Source organism: Mya arenaria, chromosome 6, assembly GCF_026914265.1.
Source record: "Mya arenaria isolate MELC-2E11 chromosome 6, ASM2691426v1".
Lineage (NCBI taxonomy): Eukaryota > Metazoa > Mollusca > Bivalvia > Myida > Myidae > Mya > Mya arenaria.
Window position 1 is genome coordinate 66,881,273 of NC_069127.1, and position 26,483 is coordinate 66,907,755.

At 33.9% G+C, this 26,483-nt stretch overlaps 2 protein-coding genes across 3 annotated transcripts in view; one reads left to right on the forward strand and one right to left on the reverse strand.

Annotated features, from left to right (window-relative positions):
• The window catches only part of LOC128238976 (suppressor of lurcher protein 1-like), a 400,352-nt gene that overhangs the window by 85,967 nt on the left and 287,902 nt on the right, over positions 1-26,483 (forward strand). For both annotated transcript variants that reach the window (XM_052955354.1, XM_052955355.1), the window contains exons 2-3: positions 67-110; positions 13,318-13,361. The gene's annotated coding sequence lies outside the window, so the exon portion shown is untranslated. The remainder of the gene's footprint in view (positions 1-66; positions 111-13,317; positions 13,362-26,483) is intronic.
• Positions 5,519-8,654, reverse strand: LOC128237980 (uncharacterized). Its single transcript, XM_052953556.1, has 6 exons — positions 7,887-8,654; positions 7,369-7,595; positions 7,027-7,243; positions 6,843-6,938; positions 6,167-6,317; positions 5,519-6,051 (listed from the first exon to the last, which is right to left on the reverse strand). Exons 1-6 carry the CDS (start codon positions 8,652-8,654, stop codon positions 5,519-5,521), a joined length of 1,992 nt encoding a protein of 663 aa, XP_052809516.1.

The following is a 26,483-nucleotide window of genomic DNA, read 5'->3' on the forward strand; positions in this document are numbered from 1 at the left end:
TCTCTCTATATACATTTCAATATAGGATATCAATACTGTCTCAATCATATTCCTGTTTTATTTCAGATAGTTGTGCTAAGCCAGAACCTTGGAATTACGGAACAATCGAGGTAAGAAATTTACCCATGTTTTGTTTTGCAATGTAACAAGTCATTTTGCAATGCCACTAATGCACAACCTTGCAACAATTCATACAACAAGCTGAAGTTTATATAGCTATAAAGGTTAAGTCCTGTATTTTGCCTTGTGGGCTTTTGAACTTCGTTAACACTTATCAAGAGCGCCATAGGTTTTTTATACATGCATTGTCTGTTGAATTTCGATTGCATTGTTAAAATTATTGTGAAAAATTTTCATTTTCGAACCCAAGCCAGATATGTTTCTTACAATGTGCATTACAGATATTTCAATGCTGATATAAATCACATAATTACAAGCCATCCAGATGCTTAAACAGATAAATATTCTCGTCAAACAAGACATATCAAGGGTATTAAGCTTGCTCTACATTACGTGAGAGACTACGCTCAAACGAACTTTATTATTATAATAGTCAGATACTGAAGGCACATGGTTATTAAAACGATCCTAGTTATTCTGTTAAATTAATTTCCAATAATATTCGCAAGAAACGATGATCATACGATAAGAACCGGTGTTCATAAAACATCATAAAGGCCAAGTTTAAGGAATGTTTGGCACGATAATTTCCTGCTGTGCATCCCTTGTTTATTGCTGCGATGTCCTGTGTATTTTTTCATTGGCTCAGGGCCATTTAGAGTTATCACTTAAAGAGTAGATTATTGCATTGTCTCACTAATACATAAAACAATATGCATAACCAACGAATTCATTAATTTGATAGATGGGACATAGATAATAAACAAATAAGAATCATAAGTGTTTTAATTGTTATATAACAAAACCTAAATTGACAGTATTAATGTTCCTCGACTTGTGCAACTAGCTGTGTTACAAACGTAATTAATTCTTAAGGGTACATAGATTGGTTTTTGTTGTCTCATATTTCAATAATCATGCGAAGGATAGCAATATTAAATAGTTCAAATTGATTTATTTATACACGAACATATAAACACAAATATAGATATCAGTTGACATTAAACAACAAAAATTGAATAACTGCTCAATACAAATGTTTTTATTTTATACAGGATTACAACTCAAAATAGACCTTCGCATGCATGACAAACAGATTATCTTTTGAAATCTATCAGATGTATACAATTAACAAGTTCATTAACATGATCACCCGTGCAATATCCACATTGTGTAGTAGATAGTTAAAATATACTGTTATTTATAAAAAATAACAGTATTGTTATTCTTTTTCTAAAGCATTGTAAAAATAATTTACCATTATTTGAAAAACGCTAAATATCGACTCTCTATACCGGACATGAATTCGGTATATATCGACTCCCTATGAAGGACATACATTACGGTATATATCGACTGCCTATGCAGGACATACATTACGGTGTATATCGAGTCCATATGCAGGACATACATTACGCTATATATTGACTCCCTATGCAGGACATACATAACGCTATACATAGATTCTCTATGCAGGACAAACATTGCGCTATATATAGATTCTCTATGCAGGACATACATTACGCTATATATCGATTCTCTATGCAGGACATACATTACGCTATATATAGATTCTCTATGCTGGACATACATTACGCTATATATCGGCTCTCTATACCGGACATGAATTCGCCATAAATCGAGTCTCTATGCAGGACATACATTTCGCTATATATCGACTCTCTATGCAGGGCATACATTACGGTATTTATCGACTCCCTATGCAGGACATTACATTACGCTATATATCGACTCCCTATGCAGGTCATACATTATACTATATATCGACTCTCTATGCAGGATATATATTACGGTAGTTATCGACTTCCTATGCAGGACATACATAACGCTATATATCGACTCTCTAGGCAGGACATACATTACGCTATATATCAACTCTCTATGCAGGACATACATTACGGTATATATCGGCTCTCTATGCAGGACATACATTACGGTATATATCGGCTCTCTATGCAGAACATACATTATGCTATATATCGACTCTCTATGCAGGACATACATTACGCTACATATGGACTCTCTGTGCAGTACATACATTAAATTTTATATGGACTCCCTATGCAGAACATACATTACGCTATATATCGACTCCCTATGCAGGACATACATTACCCTATATATCGGCTCTCTATGCAGGACATAAATTAAGGTTTATATCGACTCCCTATGTAGGACATATATTACGCTATATATCGACTCTCTAGGCAGGACATACACTACGCTATATATCGACTTCCTATGCAGGACATACATTACGCTATATATGGACTTTCTATGCAGGACATACATTACGGTGTATATGGACTTTCTATACAGGACATACATTACGGTATATATCGACACTCTATGCAGGACATACATTACGTTTTATATCGGCTGTCTATGCAGGACATACATTACGCTTTATATCGACACTCTATGCAAAACATGCATTACGCTATATATCGACTCTCTATGCAGGATATACATTAAGCTTTATGTCGGCTCTCTATGCAGAACATACATTACGCTTTATATCGGCAATCTATGCAGGACATACATTACTCTATATATCGACTCTCTAGGCAGGACATACACTACGCTATATATCGGCTCTCTATGCAGGACATAAATTACGCTATATATGGACTTTCTATGCAGTACATACATTACGGTATATATGGACTTTCTATGCAGGACATACATTACGTTGTATATGGACTTTCTATTCAGGACATACATTACGGTATATATCGGATCTCTATGCAGGACATAAATTACGCTATATATCGACTATCTATGCAGAACATACATTACGCTATATATATCGACACTCTATGCAGGACATACATTACGCTTTATATCGACTATCTATGCAGGACATGCATTACGCTTTATATCGACTCTCTGTGCAGGACATACATTACGCTTTATGTCGGCTCTCTATGCAGGACATACATTACGTTTTATATCGATTATCTATGCAGGACAAACATTACGCTATATATCGACTATCCATGCAGGACATACATTAGGCTATATATCGACTCTCTATGCAGGACATACATTACGGTATATATCGGACCTCTATGCAGGACATAAATTACGCTATATATCGACTATCTATGCAGAACGTACATTACGCTATATATCGACACTCTATGCAGGACATACATTACGCTTTATATCGACTATCTATGCAGGACATACATTACGCTTTATATCGACTCTCTGTGCAGGACATACATTTCGCTTTATGTCGGCTCTCTATGCAGGACATACATTACGTTTTATATCGACTATCTATGCAGGACAAACATAACGCTATATATCGACTATCTATGCAGGGCATACATTAGGATATATATCGACTCTCTATGCAGGGCATACATTACGCTATATATCGACTCCCTATGCAGGACATACATTACGCTATATATCGACTATCTGTCCAGGACATACATTACGCTATATATCGACTCCCTATGCAGGACATACATTACGCTATATATCGACTCCCTATGCAGGACATACATTACGCTATATATCGACTATCTGTCCAGGACATACATTACGCTATATATCGAATCTCTATGCAGGGCATACATAACGCTATATATCGACTATCTGTGCAGGACATACATTACTCTATATATCGACTATCTATGCAGGACATACACTACGCTATATATCGACTATCTATGCAGGTAATACACTACTCTATATATCGACTATCTATGCAGGACATACACTACGCTATATATCGGCTCTCTATGCAGGACATAAATTACGCTATACAAATGCATGGCTACATAACGCTATATACCGACTTTGTATACATGGCTAGAAAACACATAATATCAAGTTCCTATGCAGAGCGTAAATTACACTATAAGTCAGGTGTACATTACGCTTTATGTCGCATATCTAAGCAAGGCTTAAAATACGCTTTGAGATTTCTCAAATGCTACTGGGAAAACATTTCACGTAAATCACACAGTTACAAGCCAACCAAATGCATAAACATATGATAGTTTCTGCTGCCCGCAACGGGTTAAAGAAAATATGCTTTATCTACTGTTTAAGAACAAAGGAACTAAAATATTGTATTATTCACGTACTTGAGACAAACACTCTTATTACTAGTTGGTGTTTATAATAAAATAAGACATTTTTAAAAAAATTGGTTTCCTGAGACATTCAACAGTAGCAGTAGAGTAAAATACCTTTGTTAAGGACAAAATGTGATCATACACGTTTGATGAGATGCTGGAAAAGAGATATCACAGCAATAGCAGTGTTTTTTACAGTTATTACTATTAGCTGGCTACTCCCGATAACTTTGCTCCGTTGACAATTGTAATATCCTGTTTGCTCTAGGAAACAATAATAAATCAATTTCCAAGGCAAATGTCTTCGTTACACGGAAATCAGTGATCACTATTTCCTTCTAAGAAAGGACAACGTACGTTTTGGGCCGAAATCGGCCTCATCCAGACTTTTTTTTTAAAATACACCACGGAATAATGAACATGTGTAGCTCGTATTTCCGAAGTTTTAAAGAAATATTTCAAAAAACCTTGAAATGGCGACTTGTTGAGTAACGTACGTGCATTTCACGATTCCACGGCTTACCGCGAGATATTGACGCTTCGTTGCGCTCTGCGTTGTACGTTATAAAACAAAAAATGATTCACATTTGTATCTTTATCATTTAAAGGTTAAATGGCATAAGGATTCCCTTTTGGTTATATTTCAATTTATTGTAAAACCAAATATAAACACACTGAGTTAAAACACAACATTGTCATTATATAGTATTAATTAATACCATGTATAAAAATTACTTCCCTTTATTTTTTATATCAGTTTTGCAAAACAATTAAGTTAGTATTTATGAATTACTATACCTAATTAAATACATTTTATAGGACTTAATTTATTTTATAAAAAAAAATATGTTTATTTATCAGTGTATATAGTTTCTAAATTCCAATCAGTTTATATAAACCTTAAATGTGCCATAAACGCCGGTACCCGGAGTTTCATCACCAATTTCATTCAACACCGATCGAATATAATGAAAGTACTAATAAACATAACATACAACCTTGAACTGAATTTTAATAAAAAGGAAAAAATACGTCCTTGAATTGAAATTAGGACGGAAGTGACGTATATCAATCAAGAAATAGATAATAATGGATCTATGATCAGATATGTTTTATTTTCTTAATAGAAAATAACTGAACATATCTTTTCTAAATATTAATAAATCATTAATTCATTGTGAAAGCGTGAGGACCACATGCATACATAAAACAGTAGACTAAAAAAATCATCACTGTATCTATGGCGAAGTCCTATGATATGAAAGACCAATCCTTCAATCAATTTAAGGCTCAGCTGTGTCAATTAGAGCATCGGTCCAGTTCCTGACACCGCGTGCCATGACATCGTGACGCTGGTATGACAAGTGCCATACAACCGCTGTTATGTGGGCGCACATGCCAACAACCCTGGCCCCCGACTTACATTTACAGTACCACCCATTAATGGCGCCCTCGTTATACCCAACCCAGCATTTGTATCTGATAGCTGACATATGCCTGCTCTGTATTTTAATACAAAGAAGGCCAGGCGATTGCTCGCGGACAAAGATATCGAAGTTGCCATGTTCATCAAGGTGCTCTTGTACGTAGGATGGCGCAAGCTTAAGTTGGTAAACACCAACAGTCAAAGTCCTAAGGTCGGACTCGTCCAGCTTTGGAAAGTCCGGCACCACACCAGGTTCAGACAATAGTGCCCAACCGGAGGACTTAGTCAGATGGTCAAGTCCTTCTTCTTCGACCCTTGCTTGCAAGAGGTTCTCACGGCGGCTCATTGATATCAGACGCGCGGCTGTCAATAGGTCATCTTCATCATTACCTAGAAAATAAATTAGTTTGATACTACACATGTACAATGATATATAATGGTAATAACTTTAAATTACAAATAATAAAGCAATCATTAACATATTGCGTTCGTTATTAAAACACACCTGCTATCAGTGGGGATCTGTACTTGTTGCAGATCGCCGCAACTATGCGTGTGTAATCTCCGGCATACGGGATCTGAGAATTGGGTATCACGCGATCAAGATATTTCCAGTTTTTCAACCGTCCGTTTGCCGATTCTACTACCCATCTAATCTGGAGAAAGATTCACATGATTGCATGGCAATAAATACGGTATTGAAGATTGATAAAACATACGAGCCTAAACATGTATAATGTTTCTGATTGTAAATACCTTAATACTATTTGGATGTATATTTGCTAGGTTAGGCTTATTATAAGATGTTTCTGGTCGCTTTACTATTTTGCCTCCGAACTTAATTTTTGTTTGGTTTTCCCTTATCAATTACTTCATTTTTTAATTATTTAAAGGTAAAAAAAGGTGTTTTACCAATGTCTGCGGTGCTAATATTGTAAATGTTAAGTTTTATAATAAGTAAAAACAAATGAGAACGACCCTGAGATTCTATTTTATGCAGGGGACCGGCTGAGCTAGTATTTAATCTTTCAAAAGAGCAGTATATTTTTTCAAGCGAAACAATTTATAGCAACTATAATATTCCTGATTTGTGTCAGATGAGACAACGTGTCCAGTATTAATAGCTGAAATGTATAATGTAATACGACACTAGTTGCGCAGTATATTTTGAAGAGTATAACCTTTGTGACCAATCGACTGTGATTAGCGCTGTTTGTCTTGAATTGTTTTTCTTTGGGTCCAAGGAACGAGGGCATTTCTGTCTTGACACCGAGGTCCTAAAATAAAAAGGAAGGAGTTCTGTGATTTGAAAACATTACAATAAAGACGAAGCTGTAATGGAACAAGGATTTCATTTCGTGTTACCTTCAAAAGTTGAACTGCGTCCCTAAATCCCCTGTCTACAACAGCAATATCGTCTTCTTGTATCCAATGTCGAAATTCTTCGACATTCTCATTAACGATGTGGTTGAGTATACTGGCGTCGTTGTTTTTACCCACGTACGGCCCCAGTACACTGACAATGTATCCAGTCGTGGTAACCACCATCATCGGTTTTATCAGATGGCGGTGTTTGTGGACACTGAAAGAAAAAATAAATGTGTTTAACTAGTTTCATCTCAAGCTGGTATTTATCGTGAAACAATTATCTATATTTATTTATCTTTTTTTAAGTATTGTTAGAATAAAGCAGTAAGCATTTCATACCAGAAAGACCTTCGCAGGAATGTGTAATTGCCACTCTTCTGCACATATAAGTAGGTGCCATCTAGCACAAGAATGGCCACGTCCAACCCATGTGCAAACAGTTCCTTGGCAAGCGTCCGTGTGTGTCTATGAATTACTTCATCTCGTGTAATATGGCCAAAACCGACATGCAGCGGAACGAAGTTTTTCAATAGAGCATTTCTGGCGGATGTTAACGTTCTTCGTACCTATCAGTTTATAATAGAACAGTTGCTTAAACGTGCATTTAAGTTTAATGTGCACGATAACACATCTCAAACAAAATTGATATTTAATTGTTGTTGATAATCGTTTGCATACTATTATAACGTATATATTATTGATGTCTACTTGAATAATCGATATTTAATGTAACAGTAGTTTAAGAGTTTACAATTAACGTAAAAAATAACAATAAAAACAGGCAATAAAAAAACTTGATGACAAAAACGGGAAATCTGAAACAAAGTATAACTAAAGTATTGTTTTAGCCTTAATACCTGAAAACGGTTCATGCCGAAGAGTGTTCCAAGAATGGCATTACCAAGGCCAGTCCGAAGTTTAACCAGTAAAACTGCGATACAACTTCTGAGTGACCGTACCCTAGAATGACGTAAATCTTCAGCTGTTGCGAAGGATGTGAGGTCATCGAACTGATCCTTGGTGAGACCTGTCAAGTTTAAGTAATCTTCAGGGCTGATGTTACCTGGCGGGTCAAACTTAAGTTTTGTGCTGGTTTTAGATTCTAAAAACCTCATGAGAAGACGGGTCACTTCTGATCCACTCATTGTTGTTGGTTGGGTAAGATTGGACTTAAAATGTTCTTCATTGCAGATGGACGGTAAAAAGAAGCCGTTCTTTATGTGTTCTGCACACGACCGTGCCTTGCTTTGTAAGAGCACACCACTTCGTAGGAACATGTCACTAATTGCCATGGCCGAAACTACAACCATTTTCTTAGCCGAGCCGTTACATACAACACAGCGACTATGGCTTTTCCCTGTAGATTTTACTCGTATGTTACACACAGGGCTTCTTATTGTACATTGCTTGACTTCGACGGCCTTCCTACGGTCCTTGGTCTTGCTATTTTGGTAATATCCCAGCTTACATTTGTTACATATGACATCATCGTCGCAGGTCCTTTCAATTAAAAATGTTTTTCTTAAATATTTCCTTAGTGGTTTATTTTGTGACCCTGCCACTGGCCGTCTATCTTTTGGTTTTAAACGTTTTGTGCAAACTATGCACGTGTACTGTTTAGCCATACTGAAAACATAAAATTCTTATTGTAAACTAACTACCACAATAAACGATATACCACGCGTCCATTATTTGTGTATACTGTACTTGACATGGACAATTTGCCTTTATTTGTTAATTTTATTTGTTTAATGTTTTACCAGTGTATAATGTTTCCATGTTTCATACAGATATATGGTTCTTTGTTCTTCGTTTTCACCAAAATATGTTTCAACACGGGCTATGAACTATTAGTTGTGTTTAACCTTCCTTCTCAAACAACTATTAAAATACGTGTTCTTATAGAAAAACAAATAACTTTAAATAATTAAATATAACTAAAAATGTTATTGAAAATGTTTATTGCACAAAAAACAAATCAATTTCTCAAATTCAATTTAAAAATAAATACTTTTGTATTAATTTTATTACCTCCCCTTGTTTTTCTCACATGAAGGGAATTAGTGCCCTTAGTTGTAATTTGGCGCCATTTCACAGACGACATTTTCTCGAGCAGAATATTAAAGACATCATTTAGCAAGTCTGGTAGTATAACATATCAGCTTTATTCTTGTTATTGTTCTTTTCATTTCTAGTTCACTTCGTTTCACTCAGAGTCAGATATCAAATGAAGATAAAAATACATCACCTTATAAACTGCGGTTGGCTGTTGGGTTGATCCGGATCTTGAAGCTTTGATTAAAAAAATCACTTACACCTTTCAATACTATTTCAAACGTTGAAATATACTCGACACGAACAATCAAGTCTCGGAGAGTCTGCTTAGAAACGGATATTTGATTAAATCATGGCGGTACTCAACCGATTTTTGGAAATATTGAATCGATTATTTTTAGTAAAAATATTTATGAGTGATCTCAAGTTTCAGACGATGTATTGAACCAAAACACACGAACACATATGACAGACTAGACACTTTTTGGTCACATTTAAGGTCTAAATTAACATTACTAGGAAAAAACAAAAGTATTATTTTTAAATTACGTACAAATTAAGAAGATTTTTTTGGTGTTTAAGGGTAGAGCGCAGATAAGTGTCACGACCAAACTGTGCATAGAAGTAAATAAGATAATACTGAATCCTATGTGAAAAGATCTCAGTGACACTTGCATGCGCTCTGTGTTTATTTTTACATTAAAAACGCAAAAATCGGCAGAATCAACGCTTTTGGCGCGAAACCACGTGCTTTGCGTGCCGTTTCTGACGTCATCTGTTGGCATAGCGGAAAACTATTCGTAATAAAATGCAGTTTACATGTTACTCTATTTATTAAAAACTGTCAGTAACAGCAGTTAATAACTTAATATTTTTGAAATATAGAGGCCGTATATGCCCATTAACGTACGTTGGAATAATTATCTGTGACAACAAAATGGTCAATCTGAAAAGGAGAACCGGATAATATTTGAAGGGGAAAAATAACGAGTATTAAATACGATGCTGTAGTTATTAACTAAATGATATGGCTGCTTATGTAACAGAGAACGGTCGTTTGTTGTACCACTTTTATTCCCGACTTAGCATTAAAGCAACGATACAATTGTTTTTAAAGTTAAAATCCCCTCTGAAGAATCGGCCTAAAATGTATATTTTTCAAAAACTAACAAAGGAAAGTTATAATCAACTTTTTGCTCGGAAGAAATGCAGCCAGTTATATCACGTGCAATAGCGAATGGCAGTATTGGAGTTCAAGTTTGAATTTCCTTGGAATTTCATCAGTCTACATTATGCATGCTATGCACATTTATTATCATTTTATGCAGGTTTTAAACCGTCTTCAATTTTAAATGCATATTTGAAATTATACTTGACAGATTCTATTTGCATCTGTCTGCTATCCGCAACAACATATTCAAATGATGAAGAAGCACGCGATCATACATAAAGACGTAATGCACTTTGTGTGCCTTATACAACATTTGTTTAAGAAAAACGTACACATTTGATAATAAAAAGTTGTTTGTTGTGATAACGGACACTATTTCTAATGGATGAGTCCATGGTTGATTTTTTAATAAATACTCAAAAATATCATGTTTTAGACAACTATATTTGTGCAATGCGCTTTTTATACAATAATCTCCAGTAAATTTATCGGATTTGATATATACTTGGCTTAACTTTTTTGAACCATAAGCCATAGAAACCCGTTTAATCAAAAATCGATTAACTATTTTTGGCGTAATCTGTGTTTCAATTTATATATCATAAGAACATTTATCGTATATTTATTAGCCGTAACATTACGTGTGTCTCCGAGCAGTCATATGCAACAAAATGGTTGCCTTTAATATGTTTTATTGAAACGGTTCCCAGAGAAAAAGGAATAACTGGATCGTTTCTGGAAAAGGAAAACCCGGATGCTGAAACAAACTGAAACTACGATCACCAATCGATAACGAAAACAATGGACTGAAATGATTTATTTTGATTTGCGTCTAAATTTTGCTTAAGAGAGACTGAAAATTGTATTTTTAAAAAAATCAGCTTAATTCTCACTTCCCCAAAGTATTAAATATGTCCCATAGTTGCTGAAAACACACAAAAAACGTTTTCAATATGGGCGCCGCCATGGTGGACTTTTCTAAAAGATCCGTTTTATTTCCGAGATAATTATTGTTTGATGACGTCAGAGGTGTTCCGATTTGATGATCACATGCATGGCCTAGGTCGTTTATTTCTATGACGGGATGCTTTGTTGTATTAGTTAAAATGACTGCACTGTCCTGCTGCAATTAATGTAGTTCATGCTTATGTTCCTGGTCATAATACTTTTAAACTAATACAGTATGCAGGCATTTGCATTTCTCGCGATTAAACCCAGTGACCTTGTTTTAGCCCATTGACCTTGTTTATACGAAGTAATATTGTTTAAACCAAGTGACATTGTTTATTCAACGTACCTTTGTTTATGTCCAGTAGCCGTTTTTATACTAAATAACATTGCTTTTTATTGAATTACCTTGTTTAAGTCCAGTTATATCATTTTATACCAAGAAAGATTGTTTATATCCTGTCACGTTTTATATACCGATAAGTAATGTTTTTATTAATGAACCATGGTTGTACCCTGTAGCCATGTTTATACACAGTAACCTTATTGATATCCCATGAACTTGTTGATATCTAGTAACGTTGTTTAAACCAAGGAACCTTATTTATACCAAGTCTATATATAGACACCAAGATACCTCTTGTATACCCAATTACTTTGTTAACACCCTGTTTTGGGTTTTGTTCGTATGTCATTACTGTATCCGTGAAGTAATGTATTTTTAAGGAACATGATAGTGTGTTGAAATACACTCCCAGGAGTAATTTGAATGATTGTAAATCGTCAGCGGCTGGAACTTGCACTTAATGAAATGAAGTACCCAAAAAAGCCATGACAAGCCCAAGTTACCACTCTCTGTTCATTAGTAACGGTTGAATAGTGTTTTATCTCTGATGTTGTCTTTTTTTAAGACAGATTGCCCAGATGGGAAAACATGTCATGTTGTTCTGTGGGTAAACTTTATTTGTGGTTTAATTTGTATTCCTTTAGTTAGCCTACACTTCGGAACACGATGAGAAATATCAAGTGTTATTTAATGCGTTTGATTCACTTTCAGATTGTCTTGAAAACGGCCAAAATGTCTTAGAGATGTGCTTACATATGGTAGATATCAAAAAACCAATGTCCTAATTATGCAAATTGTTTAATCATCACAGCTTAGAATATGCGCGTATTTTAAATTTTAAATACGCGGGGAATAAAGTATGTTATGCAGCTGACACGATGGTATTGTAACTTAAGAAAACTGTCAAAAACATGCCGACAAAGCAACGTTTTATCTACAGTTTCATTCAATCATTCGGCACGAAATTTAACAAAAAGAAAGACATCTATGAGTATGACAGGGGACAGTTTTATCACAGCGCCAATACCTTTCACCAGTCTTGTTTAGTAACCTTTTAACTGTCAAAAAAAAAGAGAATCAAATCTAGCCAAAGACGAAAGTTTCATCGTCATCTGTTACGTTTACCATGTTTCAGTTTTTATTTCTACAATGGAACTATTGGTATCAACCTCTTTATGTTTGTAAACACACAACAACAGGTCGAAGACGGACTGAATGTTCGTGTTCTGTTCTTTAAACTATTTTATACCATCTTATTGCCATGAAATACAATGAATTGTTGAAGAGAGCTGTCGACCTTGTTTGAATTGACACATTTTTTAAGTCCAACAAACGTGGTTTGATTATTACTTTACCACGTTTTAACATGATCTTAATATTTCAATATCTAAAATACATTACCGATGCATGTTTACAAGATTATAACTTGTTTCCGTCTCAGATATTAATTAAAACACGATCCTCCGTTGCAATACAAATTGGATACCCCTCGTATAAAAACATTGGTCTTTGTATTTAAATCGTTAATTTAATAATGAATAGGCACATTTCCCCAGAGCTAAGCAAAAGCATTTTACATCATCAGCAAATAATTTATTCTTACATGCAAATTAAATGTAAGTGGCATATTAATAATTCATTCGCCGTTAGTCTTTTTTATGATAATTTAGCATATTTATTATTTATAGCGATACATGGGACTATTTTCATAAATGCTTCATTGTAAAACAGTTCTATGAAATATCCCAATGTGTCTTGTTGATTTCAGGCTCATGTGCTGCGCTTAATGTTGGAATTTACAGACATTTAAAGGTTAGACAGATTCTATGCTTATGTTGTTCTTGTTTTGTTATTGTTTTGTGTAAGTGTGTGCGCGCGTGTTCGTGTGATTATGCGTGCGTGTGTTCGTGATTACGTACATGCTTTCTTGCGTATATGGGTGTTTCTTTTTGTTATAAGTCAATTTCCAAACAAGTAAGTGTTAATAACACAATTAAAACTACAGAAACAAGCACGGTCGACAACGCTTTACGATGGCTTTGTTTGAATGCTCATTGTTAGAGTATAAGATTCACTATACGACATGCATACAACGTACAAAACAAATCAGACACGCATCATTATCATTTGTTAGCTTTTATTTCAAAGCAAAGACGGGAGTTTGATTGACTTGTAATATTTATTTTTTTGATTTGACAGACCCGCTGGATTGTTTTCAATGTTGACAATGCTTACAAACATTAGTTATGTACACGTATGTGGTATTTTAAACAACAATTTTGATGTATTTTTATTATGTATCTTTGCAAATCTAAAAATCTGGATATATAAACAGATTCTTAGAAAGTACCAGAATCAGTGTAATACCTACCGTTTATAAGAGGTAATGCTCTTTAAAACACTTCGAACATCCTGCTAATATAAACAGCATATTTTCACAAATAGCAGTAGAACCCTCTCTTTACTGAAAATGTGCTATGAACCCATGTAAGAGCGCGTTAAATACAAATTTGTTTCGTATGATATTATTTGACCTGTACAAAAAATGTGTCGAGTGTGGTGCTAGAACCACTTATACACTGAGTATGAACTAGAGGCGCTACCAACTAAGATATCTTTCGAATTTGTTTATCGAATCGCAATCTCCAAATTGTAAACTGTATCTTATAATTTAAATAATCGGAAAAAAGTATGAGCAATCACCAACAATTTGCGCGTTTAATCAATTTTTAATATAAAACTATTAAATCAGAGTCATTTGCAATTGTAAAGCTTTAATTGAACCTTGTAGAACGCAACACTAAATATAACATTAGAAACTAAATTCTTTAACATGTAAAGCTTTTAAAATTAAAACAAAATATACATCAAATAAAAATAGGTTTACGTTTAATATTTGACGGCATGTTTTCTCCTCATAGCCTCAATATGAATCGCTGGTTTCTACTAGTAAACATTTCTAACAAGCCCTGATATCACTACAATTCTACCGGGAAACATTTCACATAAATCACATAATTACAAGCCAACCAAATGCTAAAACACTTACTAATGATAGCAACATGAAACGGGTCAAGGAAAACAAGCTTGCTGTTCTTGGAGACGCTTCCTGGTCGGATGTTTTTTTTCTACATCGGAAACTACTCGTTGTCTGGTTTACAGTTGTAGGCCAATGTTGTTAAAAACTATTTTGAGAGGATTCATGTATTCGATTCTCAAACATGTCAGTGCCAGATACAATGCATGTATCATTTGAAATGTGTTTATGTGCAGAACTGAACATACAACAATGGTACATGATATTTCAAACTAGACCTGAGACCAAATAAGAGTGAGGTTGTACACATACACTGGATAAACCCCCAGTAAATTTACATTTTACTGACCGTTCCAAGGCGGTACCTAACAATCCCTAACAATCCTGAAAAACAAACCTTTTTCATATACTATATATGGACTTTGTTGTTTGTGGAGTTTTGTGGTGTTGTTCCATGTTTCTTGTTTGTGATTTTTTTGTTTTTGTGTTCTATGTCTTTGGCGTTTACCCTGTGCCATTAAACGGGGTTTATGTTTAAACATTTGTCAACTGAGCTTGTTTCTGTATTTGTTCACATAAGTATAGATATTATGCCTGAAATAATTGCTTTAGGTCATTCCACGTGCGATTACAGTTGAAATGAAAATGAACATTTTTTCAAACTGTTAAAGCTTCATGTATAATGTTTATTCTTGTCATTTAATTTGTAACCCGATAATGATGATCATGAAAATTTCATAGATCAATTACAAATTTGAATAAATAAGACGCATTTTAAATTCAATTTGTTTGCATTAGTGAAATGCTTTACTATGAAGTACGTTGTTAGAAATGGTAATCATTGGTATTGTTGACTTATAATAAAACACTCGATGGCTTTCCTTGAACCATTAATTATTCAGGTTTTAAATGCTATTTTTGTAGGCAGCGATTAAATATTAACGAGAATAGCAACAGTTGTCAAATTAGCTGGACTCTGTGGATTTTCAGAAAGAGTACAGTTTTTGGTTCCCAAAGGCATTAAAATACTTAAGTAAACTAAACCCCTTAAAGGAGTTTCAAGAAACAATTTTGATAATTGCTGATTGCTAATTGAAGCAAACAAAAAAACAACACACAAACAATTGACATGGTCATGACGCCAAGAAGTTAAAATTGCTTCGTAGTGTCCCAAATGAGACAATGTTCAGTATTTGCCCGAGAGGTATTATACGCATTTCCAATGAGTATGTCTGCTAGGCAGGAAAATAAGTTTCTGGCATTAAATATTCACGGCAATGATTACGGACTTCAAACAAGAGTTTTATGTGATACGCATGGTGTTCAGCACTGACGTGACATTCGATTTACTTGATTAAATTTAAATCCAACTAATTAAATTCTTAATAGCAAAAGATTAATAATAACTTGTTATTCCGCCATATTAAACACTTAACAACGTTCGTTTGATGTAAATTAAATTCCTATTTATTATATAAGATTGTAAATGGTCTTAAATTTTCATAATGTTATTGAATTGTACTTACTGTGTTTAACATACACATTGATGTTGACAATATATTTTATTTTGTTTTATTTTCAAATATGTGTTTGTTTTAGAATTATAGTGGGTTATAACCGATTAGACACCGTCTAGTCGACGGTCATTATTGTTTTAATCGAACAAAATGCGATGGATCTGTTGAGCGTAATTATCCTTGCCATTGGATCATACTGGAAAACCTCCTGTTCCTATACCATGTTCATGTCCACATGTCATGTAGACGAGTAGCCAATTATTCATCACGAAATGTTTCATTAAGACGTTGGGAAACTTGGAATGTAACACTACAAATGATACGGTTGTAAAAATATTTACCAGGAATTCGTTTTTCCATTTTCAGTAAACATGGTATAATCCTAATATTTATTTGCATTCATTTGTAATATTTTATAAAACAATGTTTTGTTTAAACAGTATATTTTTACATAAAAATTGAAAATAAGGTATATAAAAATAAGCAAATGAGTAGAAGTGAAAGCTTAATTAGATGGGGAATGCATAATGTTTGTTAAATGCTTAAAGCTTATACAATGCCTCGTTCATGTCAGTTTTACAAGCTGCTTTAAAATGTAAAATGGTTTGTGTAAACTACGTGTATTGAAGTGGATTGAAGTATCAAAATGTTTGAGTTCAAATTCTCATGAATTGTACTGAAAATTGTAACAGGGTATGCATGTTTGTAAATAATAGAGAATACATGTGAAAATGATGTAAATAGAAGTGTACGAATGATAGGGAAAAAAGGAGAAATTCCATGTCAAGAAGTAGGTGGTAGAAGACTGGTATATTCAAATTATGTTGATGATGAGTCTGAAAAGCTGCAATGCATGCGTAGCCTTGCGTGATGCACACTCGACGTCCGATATCCATCGAAATAAAACTGAGGAACAGGTCTGTTGGTTGTGTTCATATTGCGTTTAAAAGCTGGAAAGAATTAGGCTGCTCGAGTTTCGCCACGAAGTACACTCCATAAAGAGAAAGTAGAAGGAAGAAAATTGTTAGACAACAGATTAGCAAGGGATGCTGCAGATATTTCCGGAGTTAAAGAAAATAAATGATGATTGTGGTATTTTGGTTGTTTAAAAATAACTCCTAATGTATGCTCTTGGACTTTGATTGTTCGTGACTTGATAAAACAGCTTTGTTCTTTGTCTAGTTTGTTAGATTGCTATTTTGCTGTTAATTTTGTTGATGAGATGTTCAAAGTTATAATTCAGTAGTTGATCGTCTATTATACAAGTAAAGATACTTATATGAAAAACTACTGGAACAAGCCAAGTAGCCAACAGTTTGAATATAAACCCCATTTAATGGCACAGAGTAAACGTCAAAGACATAGAACACAAAAACAAAAAATTACAAACATGGAACACATCACAAAACTCCACAAACAACACAATGCATTTCTACTATGTAGTTCCGCTTTTCATGTTCATGTTATCACAAAACTCTGAAGATTGTCAAACGTCTAAACATAGTGGTTAATAGTCTGATACAGGTATTCATACATATTTTGTATATCAATTCAAAACACTACGTAATGTCTCGTCGTGGAAGTATTTTAAAGAATTAAAATGGATGGTATTAGTTAAGTGTTAACCATTCCATGACTCAACAATGACTTAACAATCAATTATTCAGATGTTAAATATTATTTCTGTTGGAACCAATTTAATATTAATGACAGCATATTTGGAAAAGTTTTATTTTCATTTCGATTATACTTCTTGTGATTTGTTTTCCTTTGTCAAAGGTAAAGTGTATACAAAGAGAACATTAAAACATTGTACTGTATTTTGAAAGCAGATTTTTTAATAATATTAAAGACTCTGTAACACGTAGAAGGGCATATTGAGGATTAAGTTACCTAGACTAAGAACTTTTTTAACTTCTAAAACACTAAGTACTTATTGACGAAGTTTATAATTGGCACCTCTTGTTTAGTATTCGGTAACCACGAACGCCTGAGTTTGGAACCCTGTCTACGTATCAAATCGTTTCTCTTAACAACGGAAGTTGAAAATAAAATTAAAAAAAAAACACACATTCAGGCTTGCACCTTCATGCTTATTTACATAAAGTGCAGATTTTTAGCATCCTTATATTTACGAACAGAATATGTCTGCCCCTTCTACTCTGTGTATTGTAATCCAAGTAAAAGATGAAAAAGAATATAAGTGAAGTACCTATGTAATTTCGTGTTTTTGATCCGTCCTTGCAATCCCACATAATCTTCATTTAATGTTAAAAGGTTTTGTACGTCAGGCGTTTATATCTCACGCATCTCAGGACTGTTTGAGTAAGCAAATTACAATCGCATACTACTTACACGTTCTCCGTTTTTCTTATAGTTCACTTTTGGACATCAATAGAAAATAGAGTGCGCTTCCACGGCCTACAGCGTTTTTTCGTAGATCGTCTAACTTAATTGGTGTTGTATATTGGTGCATTGGTTAGAATCGTTCTACGTAAAATAAATGAACAAAAATGAAAAATCTTTCTTTGTCATAAGTATTTATGAAAAGCTACAGAAACAAACTCGGTAGCCAAAAGTTCAGCCCGCACAAAAATGCAAACAACAAAATATAGTAGATCTTGCACCAAAGTTACAAAACACTTTCTGCTATTTCTCTCCGGTTTTGCTACTGGGTTGGAAACTGACCGTCCAATGCCAAATTGACACCGTAATCACAGTATTCCGTTTGTATTTGTTTCAAAGAACTAGGTGACTCGTAATAGTAGAATTGTGATGAATCGCGCTAAATAACTCTGCACACACTATGGTTGTCAATGAACAAACGCAATCAAACTAACATAGGTAATTTCTTTCTTCTTTTCTTCCAAATATGTATGCCAAATTTCAGTTTGATTTGAATATGTGTTTCAGCGTTACATAACATATTTCGCTTGAGGATCTTGCCAGTACATTATTACTGTGGTAACAGACGAACTTACACGTAATTTGGCAAAACATTTCAAAAGTGAAACACGCACTTTCTGTAAATTTTAGCTTGACTGCGTGTCATGCTCATTACCATGTGTCACCCTGCGCAGTATCCAATCATTGGGAACGCAAAGCTACGTCCGCAAGTGAAATAATCGCTAGGAAAGTTTATATGTACAGGTCGTAAGTCTTACTAGTGGTTTCGGATGTATTAAAGTTCATAAATGTCTACTGCGTCCAAGGAAAACGTTAAAAGGAAACATATAATATATTTTGAAATATTTGCTTCTTATGTTTTGCTATTTCTTTGAAACCTTTAAGTTAACGTTTAAATAGTTTTTTCTTCTAATTCCTAGAAAATGTTTCAGATGGTTTTTTGACTGCAGTATGCTGCAAATATGTCCGCCGTTTGTTCAGTACAAAACTGTAACACATCCGGATAAACAACATTCCGGCTTCCTTCAATCCTTACGTTTTGATTGTTTGCTTTTATGAAATCGATTTCCGATAAGGCAATATTTGTTACATATAATAGAAATTGTAATCGTTGGTATTGTTGATTACTAGTAAATCACTCGATGACTTTTCCTCGATTCATTAATTATTCAAATATCAAATATAATGTCTGTAGAAAGTAATAAAATAAATAACGCGAAAAAAACCTCGACATTTCAGGTGTATTTATAGTTTATGAATAGAGCCTATTTATGGCCATTCGACATTTGAACGTTACCCGTATTTCATTTGTTTCACATGATCTGGACTGTATTGCTTAAAAAAAAGAGCGTTTCATAATGGCGTTTAAGTACTAAATACAAAATGTCGTGTGGCAGCTAGAATAAGGCCCGTCCGTTTAATGGTAATGTGTCTAATGCATTGGAATTGCTTTCAGTATTCGTGTTTTGTTTCGTATAAAACGATTTACCACTTTATGTTATCTAGAATAATTCTTAATTTCTTTATTGAAAATAAATATTAATGTTGGCAGCTGCAAAGAGAAGTGTTCGTGCTTATTTTATTCACACAATATTTAGTTTTCCAAATTGCTCATTCTAGACATCTACCAATCTTCTACGAAGTGATCAAAACGACATTCTTGAATGAAATATTTACTCATCCACAAATACCAAATTGTTAAGATATTGTGCAATTAAAGATCTGAAAATGTTTGAATTAAGCATAGAGTTATTGATCGTCATGTATGTTGTTTTAATAATTGTTTGACACCCGTGAGTTATGTCATCTCCATGATTTGCCGGGAGAGACATGTTACTTCCAGTGCTGATGTTTATTTGTCTCTCCGTTCGTTTCACTGTCCGTTCGTTTCCCTGTCTGTCTGTCTGTATGTCTGTCTGTCTGTCTAACTGTTGTCTGTCGCATGTTTCTGTCCGCTCCATATCTCATTAACCCACTGAACGATTTTCATGAAACTCCAATGATCAGAGCTGATCACTTATTGATGAAAACTAAATATAACACGCAGACTTGACTTGCTCATGACGCAAATCAGTTAAAAATGACTCATAAAGTCCCGAAGGTTTAATTTAAATGAATATGTCTGCTAGGCAGATTGACTTTTCGGAATAGAATATTCATGACTGTTATTTAGGATTTAAAAAAAGATTGCGATATGATACGCTTTTATTAGCACTGATGTGCTATTCATTTTATTTGATAAAATTCTGATTTTGATAATAAAACTCTAAATAGAAAGATGATAAATAATTAATTGTAATTTCGCCATATTAAAGTAACTCGCTCATGGTTTGTAAAATGCACATTTCTAAATTACAAAATAAAGTATGGCAACTCATAAGGAGTGTTTAAACAAAAGTACCAAAACCGGAACCCTTCAGCAAATGCTGATATTTGCTCAAATATGTCTTTGAAGACCACAATTTTCTTTGGCATAAGTAACGCGATGAAAAATTATTTACGGCGGTGGTCGAATGACATTATCACGTGATGTTATCACTGAATCCTTAACAGGTCAACTTATGCAACACTTTTTCACAGAAGTCCCGATGGCCGTGTGGGCTAGCCGGCTGTTTTCTAACCTTTTTCTTAACTCTACCGGCGTTAGTTCGAACCCCATCAAAACCAAAATACCTTTTTATGCTATAACTGTATTTTTTTCTGCGATATAGATATCATAGAGTAAATTGATGATAAAATAAGTGCTTTCAGATGCATTACCGGGTAAACTATTTTTTTGTCCAAAGACATGAGCAAGTCACTTTGAACTCTTGTTTTTAACAAAGTTCGGTTAATGTAAAATGAATTCATATTTTTTTTAAATATGATTGCACAGGGTCTTACCTTGTTATTCTTCATGATTATTCTCTTTTGTGTGTGCGTTTCCATGTTGAACATCCAATGTCAAAATGAGTTGACAGTTTTTTTCCACTGTAATGACAAACATCACAATTTCTTATGCGTCGTTGACAGATTCTTTGGTAAAAATGAAGAATACAGACAATCTATAGGATGGCGGACTTGTTCGATTCAATATGTATTCGCTTTATTCTCTTGGGAAATGACCGTTTTAACCAATTATACAAACAAAAACCGTTATTTGTGTATTTATTTTTCTCAATCATCTACCAGATCTTGAGGTTGTTGTTTTTCCGATTACCCACAGTCTTGTCGACAGGTTGGAAAACATCAAACCCTGACCGAAGAAATCGTTGTTTTTATTGAAAATTAACGGGTGGTGCTGTTAAGCTGTTGAGCTAATTAACCCATGCCATTGGGTCAAACCAATACGGCGAGTACTGCAGAACAGAATTTGCTTCCCGTCTTCTGTATCATGTTCATTACAACGTGTCACGAAACAAAGCAACAAATTATTGATCACGCAATGTGTCGTTATAATATTATGTGTCTGGCGGAATTATAAATTGCACATGATACGGCTGTTGAAATATTTTCTGTAAATTCTTTTTTTCCATTTTCAGTAAAACTTGGTATGATTTTACTATGTATTTGAATTGTAACACTCTATTAAACATTGTGTATGGATTACTTCAACTGTATGCTCCTGGACTTTAATTGTGCATAATTTGGTAATTCAGGTCTATATTTCCGTAATGTTTGTTGATGTAAATATTATTCTGTTTGTTTTTAGTTTACCTAATTGAGTGTTATTTAAAAGTAAAACTGCTTATGAAAAAGTAAAATGTTGATCCAACTTTATCCCACAATTAAGATAAATTCAGTGTCCAGTGAATAGCTAGTTACAAGTCTTTCACAATTACAGTTGCTTAATTTTGACGGTAACATTCATCGTTCGTAAATCCTAATTCACGTACACACGCACACACGCACACACGCACACAAAAACAAGCAAATTGTACGTATTACAAATGATTTTTCAGGGAAACGACCGATATAAAACACTTACAGTTTGACGTTAAACCTAAGTTGTTTTTATGACGTCACGCCTCAATTAATGAATGAACTCACGTAGGCTTATTAACGGAACAAATTGCAAAAAAATATTACTCTATTTTGATAGATTGACATATTTAAGCCTTCAACTAGATTGTAGTTTATTATTTGTTATACACTAATGGATTCAACTGTTCTTGAACAATCATATTATCACAACACTCTGAAGATTAGCAAACGTCTAAAACATCTGGCACCAGTATATATCCGGAATATGAATATGAATCCATTCAGACAATACGAAATGTGTCTTTGTGAGAGTATTTTAGAAAGTAAGAGTGGTTTGCATTGTTAAAGTTTAAAATATTCCATGACTTAACAATGACTTAACAATCAATTATTCAGATGGTAAATATTATTACTGTTAGAAGCAATTAAATATCAAAGAAAACATATTCGGAAATATTTGTTTTTATTTCGTTTATATTTCTTGTTGATCAATTTTCCTCAGTAAAAGCAATACACTGAACAAAGAGAAAATTTAAACAATTCAGTCATGATGAAAATGAACGTGGCGTAAGATCAATGGAGAATTTTTATAATGATAAACACGAAGAATGGCCCATCGAGCCTGAGGCACTCTAGAATAAGATCTGTTTATAACTCTTAATTAAGCAGTTGAAATGTTTTAATGCTGTGCTAAGAACACAAAGTACTCATTGACAAGGTACATTAGTGGCATCTCTTCTTAATTGTTGTTAGTCCTCGTTCATTGTGAACTTCTATATGGCAACAAGTGTTTGTAGAGTTTATGTTTAAATTATGTTATACTACAAAGATAACCTCCTTTTCAATTTCGTCTGTTCCTTAGATTTTGATTCAGTCAAATTGTATCTGTTTTTTTCTTCTAGTAATATTAAAATATGTAAGAAACGAGCAAACTATCATTTTTTGAATGCCTAAAGCAGGTTTATTCTAGAACTAAGAACATATCACCGTCTAACTTTTGCTTCAACAATTATTTATTGATATGCAACATCATGTCTGTGGGAAGTAACTTATATTAACGAGAGTAGACTCAGGAATGTTTGTTTTCATGTCAAGTGTATTAATTAATAATTCAATTAGCTTTGCTCATTTGCATGTAGCAAGATGAAATGCGTGATTTAAGGTTTACGTTCAGTTAATAATAGATATCAATGGGGTATAATATCCAATCCAATGAGAATAGTCGTGCTACACTTTAGGGATGTACCTGATAACCTTTCAACATGTTCTAACGTTCTTAATACGCATTTGATTTTCAACAAGAATTATTAAATTCTTTGTCTTTTACGTAGAAGTCTGCTGACACAGTACAAACGATATTAAGATCACAATTTTCATGTATATTGTTGTGCGATGATTCGCGATCCGAACATATCCGAAGAGGTTGTGTATATCGGATAATAACCGCAATCGCCGAAAGGCAGTTCATTTAAGGAATGGAAGTTTAGGTGTTAATATAAAGTTATAATTTATAAGTTGATCGTCTGTTATACAATAATAGATCCGTCTTTTCTTTATTTTCATATTATCCCAAAAAGCTTGTCAAACGTCTAAACATATTGGTAAATAATCTGGGACAGGTCTGCATACAAATTTCGTATATTCATTCTAACACTACGAACTGTGTCTTCGAGGGAGTACTTCAAAGTATTAAAGTGGTTGGTATTGTTTAAGTGTAAAACATTCCATGACTCAACAATGACTTAACCATCACTTATTCAGATGTTAAATATTAGCTCTGTTGGAAGCAATTTAATATTAATGACAGCACACTCGGAAATGTTTTCATTCCGATTATATTTCTTTTGATCAGTTTTCCTTAGTCATAGGCATACGGTGACACAGAAACAATGTAAACAATTATTTCATAAATATTAATTTTACTCTCTTAAAACACATAGCAGTAATATGTTTAGACTCAGTAACATGTAGAATGGTCTATCGAGTCTTAAGCTACCACGACTAAGAACTTAATTCACAGCTAAAACACCACGTTCTCGTTGGCGAAGTATATATTGGCACCTCTTGTTTAGTATTGATGGTCCTTGGTAATCGCAAACGCTTGAGTTTTGAACAGAACAAATGAAGCCTTTTCTACGTATCAAATGGTTTCTCTTGATAAAGAAACAACTGATATTGAAAAATAATCAAAAACTCATTCAGGCTTGTGCCTATATTCTTACTTACACGAAGGGAAGTGTTTTAGCTTCCTAGTTAAATTTACGAACACAACATGGGTGTCCCTTCTACTTTGAGTAGTGTAATGCAAGTTAATTATGAAGACGATTATCAGTGTAATATTCGAATGATATAGTAAATAGACAAATGCATTAAGGATGTACGGTTGTGATTTTGATCCGTCCGTGTAGTCCATAATAATAGTCATTTTTTCTTAAAAGATTTTATACTTCAAGCGTTATCTCACGCATCGCAGGATCATTTGAGTGAGCAAATTACAATCGCGTACTACTTACACATTCTCCGTATTTCTAAGGGTTCACTTTTGGAGATCAACAGAAAATAGAGCGGGGTTGCACGGCGTACCGCGTTCTTTTCTGTAGATCGTCTGACTTATTTAGTTTTGGTTTTGGTGCATTGGTTAGAATCGTTCTACGTAAAATAGATGAACAGAAAATTTAAAAGATCTTTGTTGGTAATTAGCCCACACAAGAATGCAAACAACAAAATATAGTATATCTTGCACCAGAGTTACACATCACGCAATCTCTGCTTTTTCTCCCCGTTTTTTCTTTTGGGTTGGAAACTGATCGTTCAATGCAAAATTGACACCGTTATCACTGTATTACGTTTGTATTTGTTTCAATGAACTTGGTGACTCATGATATTAAGATAGCAATGAATCGCGCTAAGTAGCCCTGCACTCACCATGGTTGTCAATGAACATTCACAATCAACCTAATACAGGTAATTTCTTTCTTCTTTTCTTCCAAATATGTATGCCAATTGCCAGATTGATTTGAATATGTTCCTGCGTTATATAAAATGTTTCGCGATGGTACCTTGCCAGTACATTGCTGCTGTGGTAACAGACGAACATAAATGTAAATTGCCAAAATATTTGTATGCCAAATGCCAGTATGATTTGAATATATGTTTCAGCGTTACATAAAATATTTAGCTCGAGGACCACTACATTGATACTGTGGTAACAGACGAACTAAAGTATAATTTGGCAAAAGATTTCAAATAGGAACACGCATGTTTTGTAAATTTTAGCTTGACTGCGTGTCATGCTCATTACCATGTGTCACCCTGCGCATTATCGAATCATTGGAAACGCAAAGCTTCGTCACCAAGTGAGAAAATCGCTAGGAAAGGTTACATGTACAGGCCAATGAAAAAGCTATAATTATCAACTACAAAAAAACCTGAACTTTCGAGGCTATTATCGTTAATATTTAATCGCTTTCTACAAAAATAACATTTAACATCTGAATAATTAATGGTTCAAGGAAAGCCATCGATTATTCTTTTATAAGTCAGCAATACTAATGATTACCATTTCTATTCTCTAAACAACGTACATAATAGTAAAGGATTTCACAAATGCAAACAAATTGAATGTAAAATGCGTCTAATTTATCCAATTTTGTAATGGATTTATGAAATATGCATGATCATCATTATCGGGTTCCGAATTAAATGACAAGTAACAAAATAACGTTATACACGAAGCTTAAACAGTTTGTAAATTGTTCATTTACGTTTCAACTGCAATCACACGTGGAATGACCTAATGCAATATCTTAAGGCAAATTATCTAGTTTGAAGTGTCAGGTATGATTGTTGTACATTGCATTTCTGTACATGAACCTATTTCAAATTATACTTAAATTGTATAATATATCATCTGGCATTGACATGATTGAGTATCAAATACCTGAATCCTCTCATAAAGAAAAACAGTTTTAAACAACATTGGCCAACAGCTGTGAACCACAACGAGTAGAT